Source organism: Aethina tumida, chromosome 7, assembly GCF_024364675.1.
Source record: "Aethina tumida isolate Nest 87 chromosome 7, icAetTumi1.1, whole genome shotgun sequence".
Lineage (NCBI taxonomy): Eukaryota > Metazoa > Arthropoda > Insecta > Coleoptera > Nitidulidae > Aethina > Aethina tumida.
The window spans coordinates 5,291,159-5,307,955 of record NC_065441.1 but is presented as its reverse complement, the minus strand read 5'-3'; the positions used below and the strand labels follow the sequence as shown (position 1 = coordinate 5,307,955).

At 30.5% G+C, this 16,797-nt stretch overlaps 5 protein-coding genes across 7 annotated transcripts; 3 read left to right on the top strand and 2 right to left on the bottom strand.

Moving 5' to 3' along the window:
• Nucleotides 1-816: 816 nt before the first annotated feature.
• Nucleotides 817-2,366, bottom strand: LOC109598390 (protein THEM6). The gene is made up of 3 exons (XM_020014292.2): nucleotides 2,162-2,366; nucleotides 1,208-1,422; nucleotides 817-1,154 (listed from the first exon to the last, which is right to left on the bottom strand). The coding sequence occupies exons 1-3, from the start codon at nucleotides 2,322-2,324 to the stop codon at nucleotides 918-920; spliced, it is 615 nt and encodes a 204-aa protein (XP_019869851.1). The 5' UTR covers nucleotides 2,325-2,366; the 3' UTR covers nucleotides 817-917.
• Nucleotides 2,367-3,483: 1,117 nt separating this feature from the next.
• Nucleotides 3,484-5,217, bottom strand: LOC109598388 (histone PARylation factor 1). Its single transcript, XM_020014289.2, has 5 exons — nucleotides 5,014-5,217; nucleotides 4,525-4,957; nucleotides 4,245-4,473; nucleotides 3,994-4,194; nucleotides 3,484-3,937 (listed from the first exon to the last, which is right to left on the bottom strand). Exons 1-5 carry the CDS (start codon nucleotides 5,137-5,139, stop codon nucleotides 3,601-3,603), a joined length of 1,326 nt encoding a protein of 441 aa, XP_019869848.1. The 5' UTR covers nucleotides 5,140-5,217; the 3' UTR covers nucleotides 3,484-3,600.
• Nucleotides 5,218-7,825: 2,608 nt separating this feature from the next.
• LOC109598389 (protein THEM6) lies at nucleotides 7,826-10,716 on the top strand. The gene is made up of 3 exons (XM_020014290.2): nucleotides 7,826-8,235; nucleotides 9,470-9,684; nucleotides 9,984-10,716. The coding sequence occupies exons 1-3, from the start codon at nucleotides 8,073-8,075 to the stop codon at nucleotides 10,242-10,244; spliced, it is 639 nt and encodes a 212-aa protein (XP_019869849.2). The 5' UTR covers nucleotides 7,826-8,072; the 3' UTR covers nucleotides 10,245-10,716.
• Nucleotides 10,717-11,006: 290 nt separating this feature from the next.
• On the top strand, nucleotides 11,007-13,054 carry LOC109598383 (probable tyrosyl-DNA phosphodiesterase). Of its 3 annotated transcripts, none has more exons than XM_049969854.1 (8): nucleotides 11,007-11,353; nucleotides 11,408-11,510; nucleotides 11,566-11,688; nucleotides 11,741-11,836; nucleotides 11,906-12,076; nucleotides 12,127-12,525; nucleotides 12,579-12,736; nucleotides 12,793-13,054. In XM_049969854.1, exons 1-8 carry the CDS (start codon nucleotides 11,143-11,145, stop codon nucleotides 12,963-12,965), a joined length of 1,434 nt encoding a protein of 477 aa, XP_049825811.1. In that variant the 5' UTR covers nucleotides 11,007-11,142; the 3' UTR covers nucleotides 12,966-13,054. The 3 variants fall into 3 exon arrangements, with proteins under 3 accessions (XP_049825811.1, XP_019869835.2, XP_049825812.1); XM_020014276.2 differs by having other exon boundaries at nucleotides 11,011-11,353; nucleotides 12,127-12,528; nucleotides 12,793-13,052; XM_049969855.1 differs by having other exon boundaries at nucleotides 11,012-11,353; nucleotides 11,408-11,428; nucleotides 11,664-11,688; nucleotides 12,127-12,528; nucleotides 12,793-13,051.
• A 374-nt stretch (nucleotides 13,055-13,428) lies between these two features.
• Nucleotides 13,429-16,026, top strand: LOC109598382 (probable tyrosyl-DNA phosphodiesterase). The gene is made up of 10 exons (XM_020014275.2): nucleotides 13,429-13,540; nucleotides 13,595-13,693; nucleotides 13,753-14,196; nucleotides 14,251-14,353; nucleotides 14,407-14,532; nucleotides 14,582-14,677; nucleotides 14,772-14,942; nucleotides 14,995-15,393; nucleotides 15,445-15,602; nucleotides 15,659-16,026. The coding sequence occupies exons 1-10, from the start codon at nucleotides 13,504-13,506 to the stop codon at nucleotides 15,829-15,831; spliced, it is 1,806 nt and encodes a 601-aa protein (XP_019869834.2). The 5' UTR covers nucleotides 13,429-13,503; the 3' UTR covers nucleotides 15,832-16,026.
• Nucleotides 16,027-16,797: the final 771 nt, after the last annotated feature.

The window sequence follows — 16,797 nt, the reverse complement described above, 5'->3', positions numbered from 1 at the left end:
GTCAAAGAGACAACTAGTAACTGTGAAACACCTAATTTTGTTATCCTCTTTTAGTTTATGTGGAGTCCATTTGTCCAACTTTTTAATTAAATTCGTTGAATGGAACTCCTTTCTAAGTTGATTAGTCGCAATTAAATAACTTCTATCGCAATTAAACTACTTCCAAACATATTGAGCAAGAATTTTGTACGAGAGAAGACGATCAATTCTTCAATAAATTCAATTAATTAGAAATATATTTGTAATATAATATAGGAAACAAATAAAAAGCATAAAAAGGTTTCAAACACAAACTTGTTAAAATATATGGAACAAATTTGTTCAAATAAATCATGAAAAAAATTGTTCCACCAGGTTCAGTTTCAACGTATGATTCAGACCAGCGAGATTTACCTACGACGTTTGTAACAATTTGATAAACAAGATTTATTTACATGGTATTATGGCACTAATAAATGCCAATTTTTATTATCCTTACTTACATTTACATACATTTGCCCAACTTTTTAATGAAGTTCTCATCAAGTTTCTTTGAAATTAAATCAGTAATGTAACCACAATCTGGAGAGAGAGAGTTTACTTGGAATAATTTTGTTTGCAATACATATTAATATTAACTTTAATGTTACATAATACAGGTTGCTAATATTTGTTCTTCTTATCTTATTTATAGCATTGTAAAATATTATTGTAGACCAAATAGGATTGTTTCATTTATACGCATTTAAATTGCACATTGTTCAACACGTACCCAACAGTTTCATGACAAACATAAAACCCTTTACACACTCCAACATCATACGTACATACAAAGAATTCCAAAAGCATACATTTATTCAGTTCAGTAAATATAAAAAATTAATACAAAGTACAACAAAAACAAACACCAATAAAATACATTCAAAACATTTAGTTGATCAGTCTTTCTTTCTGAGCCTATTACTGGATTTTTCCATGGAAGACAACCAATCCTCGAGTTCCGGTAAGACTGGCGGTCTATACGACTCATCTTTACCAGTCAGCTTGGCCATAATTTTAGGAACGTTCAAATTAATCGTGCCTTGTTTGCTCAACACCACAGCCCTTACAAAACCGTCGCTGAGCGTGATGAATTGCTGCTCAATGTACAACGTCTTCTCGTCCCAGTGAACAATCTGCAAGAACGACGATATTAATCAAAATCTGGATAAAGTTGAGGTGGATTTACCTTCGTGGTGATTTTGTAGGCCTGGAAAATGGGAATGGTTCTTCTGTATCTGATGTTCGAAGCTGTTTGTAGGACGTGTCCTTTAGCCTTCACTATTTCCTCGTAGATTCCGGTTCTGTCGTAAAAGTGGAACCTGGCGAAATCTAAGTCTCTGGCGTATCTGGCGTTGTTCATATGCTTGAAGAAAATGTCCACATCTTGTGTGGTGCAAAAGCCTACATAAACAATAATGCAATTTATAATTATACCTTGTGGGTGTTGTTGAATAAAAAATAAAATTAATGGTGCATTTAATTTTTGTTAATTGGCTAATTATTTTTAATGGCTGGAACGTATAAGTAGATGATAACGTTGAACAAAATAAATAAACAAAAATAAGCAAGCAAGTTCCTAATTTTAAGGAAGTGGAATAATGACTGCTTGGATAATAAATCACAGCGCAGCGTAATTAAAACTAATAGTAGTAGACAAAGGAAACGGATAGATTTTCCGTCTCAAATAACCATTAATCAAAATATGTGTCAATATCTTGGATTGAATTACACAAGCATTTAATTAGAAAAGTACATCGTATTTTCGCATTTAGAAACCACTTAATATTCATATGTAAGTCAAACAAATTAATGCTGCAAATAAAACAGAAACTGCACAAATTGAGTTCCAGTTAGAAATTTCACCATCTCTCTAAGATTTTTCCAATTGATTTAGAAAACATACGTCATCATTGGCTTTAATTAAATTGTATTTATGGTAAGCCATTAAATAACCATCAAATTCAAAAGTCACCTCGCCTTGATCTAACTTATGCATATTCTAATTAGGAAGAATGTGAATGGTAAACAATCCAAAATGAACTTTTCCATAAAATACAACGTAATAATTTGTTTTTTAATATATAACATAACAACAACTTAAATAATACTTAAAAATTTATGTTAGTAAAGGTACAGTTACCATATACAGTTGTGGTATCTTCAATCTTCTTCTTTTTCTCAAACAGCCTCCCAACTCCAATCGTAACCAGCAATCTTATGAAGTAGTTAACATCGAATAATACATACAAAAACAGTAGCACGGTAACAATGCTGGCGTAACACAAAAAGCAAGTACCCAACATTATAAAATAGTACCAGTTTGTCTACTGTGCACTGATAAATAAGCACAGACTGACTGTGCAATAATTACGGGTGAATATTCCACTTTGGCCCCACCAGTACGGTGCCATCCGAGTACCTTGAACTTAACATTAGCCAGACTGCAGGTACCATTGCTGTGCGACGTACGGTACCACTACTTCGGCGGAAGACGGTCTTGCTAATACGGTTTTAATAGTCTTTGTTAAGGAAAATTAAAAATAACTATTTTAAGTTAATTATAATTATATTAATTTAGTGCATTCATTTGGTAACACTACTTCGTTTCCAATTATACTTTTTATTATTTCAAGCAAATATTAGTGACATACAGTTATTTATATGTTTATACAGTAATGATTACAATGTTCAAGTCAAGTTTTGTAACATTCTTGTCCAATTCAATTCAATTAAAAATAACAAATTTTTTAATAAATCTTGATAAACCACCATTAGTATATTTGTTTATATAAAATTACTTTGAATTATAATTTTGAACATATAAACATTAAATTAAATTAAATATTTTTAATTTTTTGCTGATACTTTAGAACTGAATATAAAAGTGGATTAAAACTAATCAGCAATTCTTATTTGTTTTTAATTCATTAAAACATATATTTAATAACAAACAGTTTTGTACCCCTCGATTCTTTTCATCTCAATTAAAATATTTATTTAAAAATTTACTTTTTACAAAACTTAATGCAACTGGAATCTCGTAATTCTATAAATTTGAGGCGCGTAAATACAAAAACTGAAGAAATTTGTAAAATTTCTTATTGGATTATAATCATTTATATATACAAGGTGTTTCCAAAATAGGTGGTCAAAATTTGGAAGCAGGAAAACGTCCAGTAATGAAAAATTGTTAATTACTTTACATTTTCTTTTCCTATTTTTTATTTTTGTTCATTAAAACAGAAATATTTGAAAAATGGTTATGATTATTAAAATAATCAAGAACACCTCCTTTTCTAAATTGTCCAAAGAATATAAGAAGCTTAATAGTTAATATTCAATGTAATACAATTTAGATGAAAAAATAGTTTATCTGAACTTCATCTGTCTAGAAAGATTATTAAGGAAATCATGAGTATTTTCCACGAAGGAATGTGTTTAAGTGGCAATAAAACAAAATAATAACTAAATATAACTTTTATTATTCTGAGTACAAACTTAATGGTGCGAGTATCAAAGTAATATTGAACATGAAAGTTTAATAATTTAAGAAATAAATAAAAATCACATCACAAATAATTATAAAATACTAAGTTCAGTTCCTTCTCTTCTGTTTTTCATGTGAGCCACAGCAATTTTGGCAAAAGCGTGTCTGCCCAGCAGTTCATACGACGTTTGCAGAAACCTCGAAGCAGTCGAGTTTAAGCTATCAACGCCGTGCGCTATTATATTCCACCCCAGTTCGATGCCGGTTCCAAAATCGCACTCATCTAAGGCTATACTGGCATAAGTGAAACAGGGTTGAAGTTTTGAAAGACATGCAGCTTCATCCTCTTTGCCTGCCAATGCCAGTTGGTCCAGAGCTTTTTTCAGATCTTTATTGCTTAGGGCTAATTCTCTATATCCTAACTGAGTCCTGCAACATTGAAAATATTTAAATATAGTGCTAAGATTTATTTTTAATTAATTTACTTTTTGTTGTAAGGCACAACAAGCCCAATTTTGTTGAAAGTTCTTGCAACAATATTTTTTTCTCTGGCCACCATATTTTTAGTTTTACCTCCCAAATCCAAATTCAAAGCTTTTACTTCTTCCAACAAAGCTTTCTCTAACTTTCCTATATGTACTTTTTGAAATGGATTGCCATCCTTCTTCTGTTGCATTAGAAACATACTAAAACATACAAGTCAACCCAAGACTAAAAACAAACTACAAAGAATTACTTTACAGCAGAAAAAATGTTTTCTCCCATTGTCAGGATTTCACCATTGATTTTGGCACAGTTTTGCACCATAAACACTGGCAATTCTTTAGGGTCATCCCTCCAGTAACCAATGTGAAATCCTCTTTTGATGTCGCCTTTTAATACTGACTGAAACTCTGGAGTGTCATGAAAGTACCTCCAATGGATTAAGTAATCTGCATCTGGCTTAGATACACCATCAAACTTGCCTAGAAAATCACACATAATAAATACACTTGTTTGTTATATAAGTTACATACCAGCTAAGACATCGAAAGGACCAATGAGCACTAAACCAACTTCCTTAAAGGCATGTAAAGGATTCTTGGGGTTGAGTTTAGTGCAAAATTTCCAAAACTGATAAAAATCCTCAGGCATGTCCACAAGGAATTTGTTTTTAATGAACTGTTTTGCATCATCAATGTTCTCGGACACTTTGGGATTTTGTGTTTCATTATCTTTTGTTTTCTCAGGAGTGTGATCCTGTGTTTCTTTATCACTTTCTTTGGTTTCAACTGCTGAACTGTTGGAGTCTGAATTTTCCGCTATTTCTTGTTTTTCTCCATCTGTCACTGATTCATGGTCACTTTCGGAGTCAGAAATGTCTTTGTTGATTTTCACTGTTGTTATTGTTTTATCCTCATTTTCAACCTTTAACTTTTTGGCTGGCTGCGTGTTTATCCTTTGGGAGTTCTAAAATACAACCGTCATTAAACAATTCCGTAAGATATACGAAAAAAATATTTTACCGCCTTTTTTGGTGGATGTTTGTATTTTTCGTGGTGTTGGGGATTTTTCTGGTAACATTTCGCACCGTATCTACAGGCCATCCGTTTATCCTTGACATACTCGTCTAATGTGCTGCAATGTTGCATTATTTATAAATTACAATGAGGCAATTAAAAACTGGTCCAATTAAACAAAAAGTGAGGTTAACCCGTACAACTTTTAGGTTAGGTTAAACGTCAAGTTGAATTTCTTTACCTTTTTTTTTTCATTAAGATGGCGGGAAAACGACCATTTGAATTTGTAATAAACAAATTTCCCAATATTTCAATTTTATCCACCCTTTTAACAATAGTAATAAATAAATAAAAATTAAGGCGTTAGAACACCCTTATACTTACATCTTGAGAAAATACCTGGTAATTAACATGCTTCTATGAAAATTTATAAATATAATGGAAGTAAAGGCAAAAATTTGCAACAATTCAACTGAAAAAACGATTCGCGCATTGACAACAAAACAAAATAAACAATATTAGTAACTATTTGTAGCAGGAGAGCAGGAATACAGCGAGGTTTATCAACAAAAAGATAAAGTTCAACTTTCACCGCACGGATTTGATAACGGTATTCTGTATGGTGACCATATGTAACATGTATTGCCTATTTCAGCAACTACACGGAAGTCATTGCGGGGAATTTTGTATCAATATTGTAAATTTGTAAGGGAATTTTCGAGTTGTGGAAAAATATTTGTGCAATCGTTTCACAAGTTGCGAAACTTAACGTAACGTATTTGTTGTACTATTTTAATTGGTGATTTGTTCCAGTTGAAGTGATAATATTAATGCAGTTTTAGTTAACTACATATTAATTCAAATTGATTTATTGACCATAAATCTAAAAAGAAATAAACCTTTTGCGTATTTCTTTTTCTAATAATTATCATCAAATTCAATTTGTAAACAAAATTATAATATTGTATCTCAATATTTCGTGCCTCTTTTGTTTTTGTTTAATTTATCGTTTTTAGTGAATTTATTAATGCATCTGTTTTTAATTTAAATTTTTATGATTATTTGAAAACAGAAAATTATTTTAGATAATAGTTTTAATGAAAATTTACAGTAATTTATATATTTTTTATATATTATTTTTGTACTTAAATAAATATTTTTTAGTTTAGAGTTGATAAGTAGAGAAAAAAAGGAATTATATCAAATTTTAACTTAAATGGTTATTAATGGTGGTATAGTTTAATAAATAAAGTTATGATAAAATAGTCCCTAAATATAGCCCATATATAGACGAGTATACTCTTCACAGCAGTAAAACAATAATAGTAAAAATGAATAGCAGGATTTATTGTTAAATTTAATTTTTTATTATTATTTGATGTGCTCATCAAGTTGATACAATTTGTTTTAAATGCCTTTAGATAATTCTAAGTTAACACATACTTTTTATGTTCAGTTCAGATTGAAGTCTTTTATTTGCCTATTATATTAACTGTATAAAAAATAGTCTGGCAGCTAAAATATACAACAATTTTGAGACGACTGTTTAACAGAAGTAATTGTATAAATAAACATCAAAAAGTTTCCAAGAGGATTATTTAACATTTATCAAAACTATAATTTTTTATATATTATTTCTCTATATTTTATTTTTAATTGTAGTGTAAAAAATAGATTTACCAGCGAAAATATGTAAGTTGTTTTCAGGATTTTGAAATCTTTGTTTATATATATATATATATATATATATATATAATTTTACAATATAAACAAAGTTCTCGTAAGCTTCAAAAAAATATGTGTTTAACATTATCACATACAATATTTGAATGAATTTTGTTTTTAATTTTATTATTTATATTAGCAGTTACATCAGAGTTAAATACGAAAAGAAAATGTCTTTTGAATTAAATTTAAAGTTGATATGAAGAGCAAAAAAAGAAATTATATCAAATTTTACTTAATATTACATTAATTATAAATTAATTATAGATTATTAAGAAAATTGTAAAATTAAATGATTATTAAACGTAGTATTAATAAATAAAATTGTGATACAAAACAGTAGTAAAAAATGCGTCTTAAAACTACTAAAAATAAAATTGTTGCAATAATAGTAAAATTAAAAAAAATGTGTTTTAAAAAAGGAACAGTAAAATTAGAATTAAAATTAAAAACAATTCATTATTTTTAGTACTTTTAAAGATGAAATATTTTATTTTATTTATTTTGAGTAAACAATTTTTAGTTAACTCATACTGTTGTTGTATGGTAGAAATATACAAATATACAAATCTTTTATTATATCTGTATATAAAAATTAGTTTGCCACTGAAATTATACAATAATTTTAAACATTTTGTAGTCTCCAAGATAAATATTTAACATAAAGTATTGGAAATTTGTTTGTAGATGTAATTTTATAAACTAAATTCTTGTTTCCAAGAAAAATACGTGTTTAACATTTATCAGAAAATATTTTTTGAATAAATTTTGTTTTTAATTGTTGAAGTAAACTACTTAGTATTGACCTATAAGCGTTACAATACTCTTGTTATTCTAGAACAATCTAATAAAATGCTATTAATTGCCTTTAATTTCGCACGTGTAGTACTGGTACCACTCCTAGCACCATTAGAAAACATTAACAAATAGTGAAAATTTCCCCCAAGTGACTAAATCCAAACATTATATAACCCCCGAAATAATCTGACACGGTGCAGAATACAAAGACGCTAATTTATCATGGGATCCGATCCAATATCGGACTTTCTCCGTAACGTAGCCGTCGTTCAAAACCAAACGTTTCAATGTCGCGCGTGGAAATCCAAACGTCATGCGCGCCTCAGATCAATAAACGCGAAAACCGTTTTTTAAAATAAATTGTACGCGAACACGCACCGCGTAAACGTTCCAAATTCTCAGTGACAGCATCCGGAAAAATTGTAAAATGTCCACGAACACTGACAGAACAACCTTCGTACGTCGAGCTTCACTTTCGTCCTGCTGAAAAAAAAAGGATGTGGTTTGTTTTCTGAGGGGTTTGTAAGGATAGTGCTGACAGAATGTCAAACGTCATTTGCTACGTTATTCTGGCGATATTCGCCTTTTATTTGTTGCTGTTTTTGCTGTTGGAGCTGCACTATTTCACCAGGATATTTTTGTGCTTCATTTGGGCCAGGATATGCAGGAAGAAGATACACATCCTTGACGAGACCACAGTCAATGGTAATAATATATGAGTTATTTATTTGGTGATTCGTAATTTGCTTATTGTTTAATTAATTTCTATTTGATTTTGTAAACATTTTGTTCCTTACTATATGGATTCTTTGAAGGAATCTTGTGTTATATATAATTGTTCCAATTGAATTAAATTATAAATTCAATAATATGTTCTCATTTTTTAATAATAAATTATATGTTATTATCACTGAAACCTTTTACCTTTTATAATTATTGTTATTAAACGTGGAGTTCTAATAATCAATTAACTATTAAAAGTAATTTTTATAATAGATTTTACCTTTATATATTAATTTATTAAGGTTTGAAAACAAATTATTTTTATTTTTAATATGTAGCTGAAATATTTTACATTTGTTGTTACAATAATAAGGATCACCACAAATATTTTGTTATTATTTAATACTATTTTCCCAACAAAATTCTGATTTACGGATTGTTTAAATTATTTTAGCATTCATAAAATTTTTAATTTTTAGTTGTATTTATATGATTTTCATATTTGGAGTTATTAAGACGAATCCCCAAATCTCAATTATTGTTTTGAAAGTCTTTCTTATCAGGAAAGGTGTAGTTTCAATTGATATAAATAATATTCTTCCTTCCTTCTTTTTATCAAATATTTTTAAATAAATGGTTGAAGACCAACCAAAATTATTTGGTATTGCCACGAATATATTATAAGTTTTTTGTACTTCCTTCTTATTTATTACCTTTCGGTCGATTGAAATTTCCTGTAAAAACAGGTTTAAAATTTTATAATTTCAGAATCATTAATTACTATTTATAACATATAACTTTAACTCTCAGCAAAAACTATGTAGGAACCTCGTTAAAGTGCTACACGTAGTAGCATATTAATCATATGTTTGACCCGCACGAAAAAAATGTTTCAATTAACATAAAACATAAGTCTGAATAATCGGTAAAACTGCGGAAGCAGATGGGTGAATTTTGGTCCGGGGTCATCAAGATTGTGTCCGAAGGAACGCTTTTGCATTTTATTAGTTTTTTATTTATGGTAACATTCAGGGCAAACCAGATACTACAATTTTCGTTGTTGTTTTTGCCTTGGACTCGCTGCATTTATGCCTCCACATTGTGTGTCGTTATTAAACAGAGATGTTTTCCCTTCTTTATGTATCCTATCCAGAAACGAATGCAAATATTAATTGTTATATTAATATTGACTCAAAATATTTGTTTTAATCCGCAGGAATTTGCCTTACAACTGATATTGACACGCTCCTGACACACATGAACAACGCCCGTTTCCTGCGGGAGCTCGATTTCGCCAAGATCGACTTTTACGAGCGTACCGGACTCTACAACACGATCAGAAGTCAGGGTGGTTCCGTGGCTGTCGGCGCCACCACCATCAGATACAGGAGGTTCATCAAACTGTTCACCCGATACAAAATCACCTCGAAGGTTTGTAAATTTTATGCAGTGTATCTTTAAATCTAAATTTAGATTTATTTGCTGATTTAATCCAGTAGTTCAAAACCATCTAATTTATGTGCGTAAATTTTTCCGTTGGACTACATTTGTTTCCGTTTAAATTATTACGTAATATTGTACTAAGTGAAAAATAAATCGATCAATTATAGTAATTAATCCAAGCACTACTAGGTTGTCTATTGGCGCAGCAAAAAGGATTCCTGTCAATCCGCACTCAGACATTACAAAACAACAAAATCGACATCACCTATATACTTTTCCTTTTTCAGGTAATCTACTGGGATGACAAACATGTTTACATGGAACACAGATTCATTTCGAAACATGACAACTTCATAAACGCGATCGCGATGTGCAAAATTCGATTGATCAATTGCGATTCAAATGCTGTGATGAACGAACTGCTGAGCAAATCTTCCGGCAACGTTGAGAGCCCCAAAAAGGAGAAGCCGACGATGCCGCTGTGTTTGGAGAAATGGATCGAAAGTAATGATATTTCTAGTGTGATTCTCAGAAGTGAGATGTCGTAAAATCATACTTGTCTGTGGTATTTTTATTATTAGATAATGTATATATTTTTAAATTAGAAACACTTTGATGTGGTGCTATCCTGAATAATCTGCATCTTATGCTAGTTAGAGAGATATCTCTTTCGCTAGGGGATGATTTTGTTTTTAAAAACAACTTTGGCAACTTCTATTAGTGTGTTAATCAAAATGCAAATTTAAAAACTATGCAATCACTCTCTAATTATTTTATAAGTCAATCAATATTTAATGTTTTACGTAAATAATGACCAAAAAATATATGTATGTATAGCAAAATATTTTGTATTTCAGAAGTATATTTGAGAAAAATATCTCAATATAATTAATGTTACATAAATGATAATTTTAAATGCATTTTAGGATTAATTATTTTCTTATGGACTAAAACAAAGATATCCCAATATCACTGTGTGCCAAATATATAATATATATTAACATACAAATTATTTAAATATCTCTAGCTTTTATTTATGTTACTACACTTAAATTATTTAAAATATTAGGCTTAAATTAAATATTGTTGTGTAATAAACTGTATTTGGTTTAATAAATTACTTAAAGAATAATTTATTGTCCTCATATACTCAAACTATTTGTACAAATATAAAGTATTTGTATTTTAATTATACGAGTAAATATATAAAAAAGAAAATAAATAGAGTAGGCAATCCATTTTATACTTATGTTAACGTTGGTAATACTGAATGTACAGGTTATAGGTTTTCTATGGAATGTACTTTGATATGGGTGTTCTATGGGGTTAACCGTATATTCTGCGCAGTTATCTAATTGATCGTTATTATCTAATCTAGATAATCCATATAGAAACGAGTAAAGGTTTATACATCATATTGTTCCAAAATAAAAGAAAAATAATAAAATGGCAAGCTCACTGCAAAATATTGAGAGAATTAAACAAAAAACTGATTTTCTAACATTATCTTCAATAAAAATTTTGGATTCTGATCGGAATTTTATGAAATATACAATGTTGGAAAAACTTGTGAGAACAGCTCCTTATAATTTGTTTTTTACAACCATTTCAAAATCACCAGAAACATCAAAACAAAACAATTCTGCAACATTCACAGGTATGAACATTAAATAATTTTTATTTAGCTAAATAATTATTTTGGTTGTTAAAGATATATTGTGTCCTAGTTTGGGTAAGTTGGAGGAGTCTTTACAGATTAATTTTATGCTTGATATTAATTGGTTGCTAGAGCAGTACAAAGTCAGAGGTTTAAGGTAACATTTAATAATATTAATATATGTTATTTTTATTTTTATCATTATAACTTAGTAAACAACCACTAACAATTATTTATGGGTATGACTGTTTTGAAGACATGCAACCACATATGGATAAATATTGCCCAAATGTTACTTATAAATTTGTAGAATTGAAATTTGGATGTCACCATTCGTAAGATTTTTACCAATTTTATTTATATAAAATTATAATTATTGGTTTATAGTAAGGTTGGAATTTATGTGTATAGTGATAAGTCAATTAGAGTTGTTGTTTCAACCGCCAATCTGTATTACGAAGACTGGAATCACTATAATCAAAGGTGAGAATAATAAATAAAGTAAAAATATCGCATAATTTTTCTTTTATTGGTGTGTAATATTGAAAACAGTTTCTGGATGAGCCCAAAATGTCCTCAACTACCAGAAGACACTCCAGACACCTCTGGTGAATCACCAACTGGCTTTAAAATGAGCCTCATAAACTACCTCAAGGACTGCAAATTCGACATACTTAATAAGTGGATTAAATACGTGAAACGAACGGATTTCAGCGCAGTCAAGTTCGTAACTTTCTAAAACATCCAACCACATCTATATTAATAATTTTTAGAGTATTTTTGGTGACCTCCCTTCCTGGTAAGCACTACCCAACTTCAGATACAGGTTGTCACCTGCACAGAGTAGGCGATTTGTTGTCGCGTCATTGCGTCCTACCAACCAAAACCGGTGCCGATGACGAAGGACCCTTGGATTCTTGGAGTGTTGTTGCTCAGGCTTCCGCCCTAGGTTGTATGGGTGAATCGCCGGCCAAATGGCTGCATGGACAAATTTTGAGATGTTTGGCGAGTCATTCCGAAAGTCCTTCGTCTAACAGTCCTAACGTCAATCTATTTATTATTTTTCCAACCATCAATAATGTGATGAAAGGATATTATGGAAGCAGAAGTGGGGGATGTTTGCCTTATTCCAAGGCGATTCATCGAGAGCAATGGTGGCTTCAGGATTATATGTAGTAAGTGAACAGTTACTTAATCTGTCGTCGATAAATTGGGTCTGTTGCAGCCAATGGAAGGCAGACAAATTAACGAGGACTAGGGCGATGCCGCACAGTAAGGGCTATACTAGAATTTCGCCTTGTTTGGGCAAATTAGCTTACTTCCTTTTGACCAGTGCCAATCTTTCGAAATCCGCCTGGGGTGGACCAGTACAAAAAGATAACGGTTATTGATCATAAAATCTCTTGTCATTTTTATTTTAACAATATTTTTGTTTTTAGGGACACACGTGAATAGTTACGAAGTTGGTGTGTTGTTCCTACCAAAGTTTTTTGGTGAAGAGTATTTCGAAATTGATGATACAATGCAGAGGAAAAGTCAGAATATTTTCCCTTTAATGTATGATTTACCTCTGGTTGCTTACGATTCTTGTGATTATCCTTATTGTAACTAAGAAATATATAAAAATTATTCAAACGTTTCCAGCTTTTACTAATGTTAACAAACTTATAGTTTAAATTAATATTAAATTATCTATTATTTTTGTTTTTTTGCTTAATAAACATAAACTTCATAAAAATCAAATTTTATTTTATCTCTTTTATCCTTAATTTATTTTTGAGAATACAAAATACAGTGGTGGCCAGAAAAATGGTACAAAATTTAAAATCAAACATTTTAAAATATATCTAAGAGGTGTCGTGGTACGTGGTTGTGACTTAGGTACAAAATAAAGAATGGGGGTAAGAATTATTTTAAATAAAATATACATTTAATTAGAAGGGTGTGTTCTAATTTCTTTGACCACCAGCGTATTTTGTTTTTTGAAAATTATTCATCACATAAAGTAGGCAACAAATGAAGCATTCAAATAACCTAAGAGGCAACTAACATTACACAATTCAACTGTTGAATTTCTGCGGTTATGTTATTGTTGTGCCTGTCAAATACGGCGTTACCAGCCGTTATTTATTATTTCTTTATATCTAAATATGGATAAGTTTTTAAAAAGAAAACACGAGGGTGATGGTTAGTCAGTCCATTTGTTCAAAACTCAAGTCATTTTTGTTATATTATTTTTAGACAGTCCACCAAAAAGACAAAAAAAGGAATCTTGTCCACATAAAGAAAGATGTTATAGAAAAAATCCTCATCACTTCAAAGAATTCGAACATCCTCATTGTAAATCTCCAATTAATTTAAATTACTTATAAACATTTATTTTTTTTACATAATTTTAGTGGTTAAATTTATAGAAACTGGTGATGTACCATCAGATTTAGCCCAGCCAAAATCAGTGTATTTAGAACAAATAGAAATTTTAAAACCCATTTTAAAGATACTAAAAGACACAAACACGGTACAGGCTAAACAACCAGACACAAAACCAGAAGCAAAACTGGAGACAAGCAAGAGCTCGAACAGTAGATTGTTTGAAAAACAACAGAAAAAACAAATGGCTGAAGCAGGAACTTCACAGAAAAAGGGCGCGAGTGCGGAAGAAATTGAACGGAAGACTGGCATTGTAACATTATCTTCAATTAAAGTTTTGCCTTATGATAAAAACTCAAAGAAGGGCACAATGTTGGAGAAGCTTGAGAGAACAGCTCCTTACAATTTGTTTTTTACAACAATATCAAAATCACCAGACACATTAAATCAGTTCAATTCAGCAACATTCACAGGTACAAACATTATTTAATTTTTGTTCAATTAATTAATTAATTTTAATGTTACAGACATATTGTGTCCTAGTTTGGGTAAGTTGGAGGATTCATTACAGATAAATTTTATGATTGATATTAGTTGGTTGCTAGAGCAGTACAAAGCCAGAAGTTTAAGGTAACATTTAATAATGTTAATATTTATAAATAATTTAATTATTGATATTTTAGTGGAAAACCTCTTACAATACTTTATGGTGATGAATTTCCTGACATGGAAACATTTATGGATAGATATTGCCCCAATATTACATACAAATTTGTAAAAATGAAAGACCCATTTGGATGTCACCATTCGTAAGTCTTCATCAGTTTCTTTGTCTTAATAATAATTATTGGTTTTTAGTAAAATTGGAATTTACGTGTACAATGATAAGTCAATTAGAGTCGTTGTTTCAACTGCCAACTTGTATTATGAAGATTGGAATCATTACAATCAAGGGTAAGATTTACGAGTATAATAAAAATCGAAAAACGAAATTCATTAATGCTTTCAAACAATACACTGTTTTATTGTTGTGTAATGTTCAAAATAGTTTTTGGATGAGCCCCAAATGCTCCCAACTACCAGAAGACAGCCCTAACACCTCCGGTGAATCACCGACCGGCTTTAAAATGTGCCTCATAAACTACCTCAAGGACTACAAATTCGACATACTTAATAAATGGATTAAATATGTAGAAAGGGCGGATTTCAGCGACGTCAAGTTCGTAACTTTCGAAAACATCCAACTCCATCTCAACCAAATAATGTTACAGAGTGTTCTTGGTGGCGTCAATGCCTGGTAAACACTATCCGACTTCGAATACAGGTTGCCACTTGCACAGAGTAGGCGACCTGTTGTCGCGTCACTGCGTCCTGCCAGCCAAAACCAGTCCGGAGAGCGAAGGACCGTTGTCGTGGGGCGTTTTTGCCCAGGCTTCCAGCATCGGTTCGATGGGTAAGTCTCCGGCTGAGTGGCTGCGAGGGTGTGTGCTGAGAAGCCTGGCGAGCCATTCCAAAAGTCCTTTGCCCGCCAGTCCTAACGCCACTCTCAACATTATCTATCCGAGTGTCGATAACGTGATGAACGGATATTACGGACCGGAAAGTGGGGGATGTTTGCCTTATTCCAAGGCGACTAACGAGAAACAAAGGTGGCTTCAGGAGTACATGCAGTAAGTGAGTTTTTCACCTAATGGACTTTCGGTGAATTCGGTTTGTTGTAGTCAATGGAAGGCGGACAGATTGTCCAGGACTAGAGCGATGCCACACATTAAATGTTACACTAGAATCTCGCCTTGTTTGACTAAATTGGCATATTTCCTGTTGACCAGTGCCAATCTGTCGAAATCCGCTTGGGGAGGGAATATACAAAAAGACAAAGGTTGTTGATAAATAAATCTGTGGTCAGTTTTAATTCTAAAAATGTTTTGTTTTTAGGTGTACATGTAAGATCTTATGAAGTTGGTGTTATGTTCCTGCCCAAGTTTTTTGGCGACGAATATTTTGAAATTGAAAATACTGTACAGAGGAAAAGCAAGAACATTTTTCCTCTAATGTATGATTTACCTTTGGTTGGCTATAGATCTAATGATTATCCTTGGTGTAACTGAGGTTACATTTTAATATTTACGTCATTTATTTAATTATAATATACATTTCTAATAAAACGGTTTTGTTGAAACTTTTCTATTTTTCTTTGTCTTAATTTAAAATAAATCTCTATGATTAAGTTTGATAATTCTTGAAGATTATTTTCGATTTGTTTTGTTTAATAATGTATTTTCCAATAAAGCGATTTTGTTAAACTGTGTTTTAATAAAAGAACATAATTTTAAATAAAATAATTTTTATTTATGATAATATTTATATTTTTCAATAAAATAATTTTGTTTTAATAATAAAAAAAATAAAAATTTTAAATTTCAATTAAAAACCTTAAGGTTAAAACAAAAGTTAACTTAGACTTGATAATACTGAATATTATCCTGGACGTAACTAAGAATTAATTTAATTATATTTTTATGTTATGCCATTTGTTTAATAATATATTTTCCAATAAAGGGATTTTGTTAAATTGTGTTTTAATGAATGTATCTTTTTACTGATATAATCAAGAATTAATATTTTATTAATTTAAATTAATTAATTTTTATATTATTTCATTTGTTCATTATTACTTAAAAATTGTATAAAAATTAAAATTAAAAACTTGAAAAAAATACCTGAAGTAACTGAGAATTTACATTAATTTAATTTTAAAACAAAACTTACACTGAGTCTTGTTACTCAACAGTGTTTTAAACTGTTAATTATACCATTTTAGATTAATGGTAAAAATTTTATGATATCTTGAGAATTAATTCCTTCATAGATTCTTGTTTGACCCTCCCGATGGAACTAATAATTAGCCTAATCTAGCAAGGCTGCTCATTGTTCTAAACCGCAAAACCCAATTCCCTTCGTCCTCCAACGACCGATTCCCAACGACCCGGTATATTCCGGCAACATGAGCCCGAGGATCTTTTCAGATTCATGACGGATCCTTCGGCCTGTTTAAATTCAACATCGATTGGGAA

Coding starts and splice junctions, on each gene's coding strand:
- LOC109598389 (XM_020014290.2), top strand. CDS start 8,073: ATGTCAAACGTCATTTGCTACGTTATTCTGGCGATATTCGCCTTTTAT. Junction 8,236..9,469: donor TGACGAGACCACAGTCAATG/GTAATAATATAT, acceptor TTTAATCCGCAG/GAATTTGCCTTACAACTGAT. Junction 9,685..9,983: donor GATACAAAATCACCTCGAAG/GTTTGTAAATTT, acceptor TTCCTTTTTCAG/GTAATCTACTGGGATGACAA.
- LOC109598390 (XM_020014292.2), bottom strand. CDS start 2,324: ATGTTGGGTACTTGCTTTTTGTGTTACGCCAGCATTGTTACCGTGCTA. Junction 1,423..2,161: donor AGATACCACAACTGTATATG/GTAACTGTACCT, acceptor TTGTTTATGTAG/GCTTTTGCACCACACAAGAT. Junction 1,155..1,207: donor CCTACAAAATCACCACGAAG/GTAAATCCACCT, acceptor TCGTTCTTGCAG/ATTGTTCACTGGGACGAGAA.
- LOC109598382 (XM_020014275.2), top strand. CDS start 13,504: ATGGATAAGTTTTTAAAAAGAAAACACGAGGGTGATG. Junction 14,197..14,250: donor CAATTCAGCAACATTCACAG/GTACAAACATTA, acceptor TTAATGTTACAG/ACATATTGTGTCCTAGTTTG. Junction 14,678..14,771: donor TGGAATCATTACAATCAAGG/GTAAGATTTACG, acceptor TGTTCAAAATAG/TTTTTGGATGAGCCCCAAAT.
- LOC109598388 (XM_020014289.2), bottom strand. CDS start 5,139: ATGCAACATTGCAGCACATTAGACGAGTATGTCAAGGATAAACGGATG. Junction 4,958..5,013: donor AACATCCACCAAAAAAGGCG/GTAAAATATTTT, acceptor GTTGTATTTTAG/AACTCCCAAAGGATAAACAC. Junction 3,938..3,993: donor GTTGTGCCTTACAACAAAAA/GTAAATTAATTA, acceptor TCAATGTTGCAG/GACTCAGTTAGGATATAGAG.
- LOC109598383 (XM_020014276.2), top strand. CDS start 11,143: ATGGCAAGCTCACTGCAAAATATTGAGAGAATTAAACAAAAAACTGAT. Junction 11,511..11,565: donor TACAAAGTCAGAGGTTTAAG/GTAACATTTAAT, acceptor ATTATAACTTAG/TAAACAACCACTAACAATTA. Junction 12,077..12,126: donor ACGGATTTCAGCGCAGTCAA/GTTCGTAACTTT, acceptor AATAATTTTTAG/AGTATTTTTGGTGACCTCCC.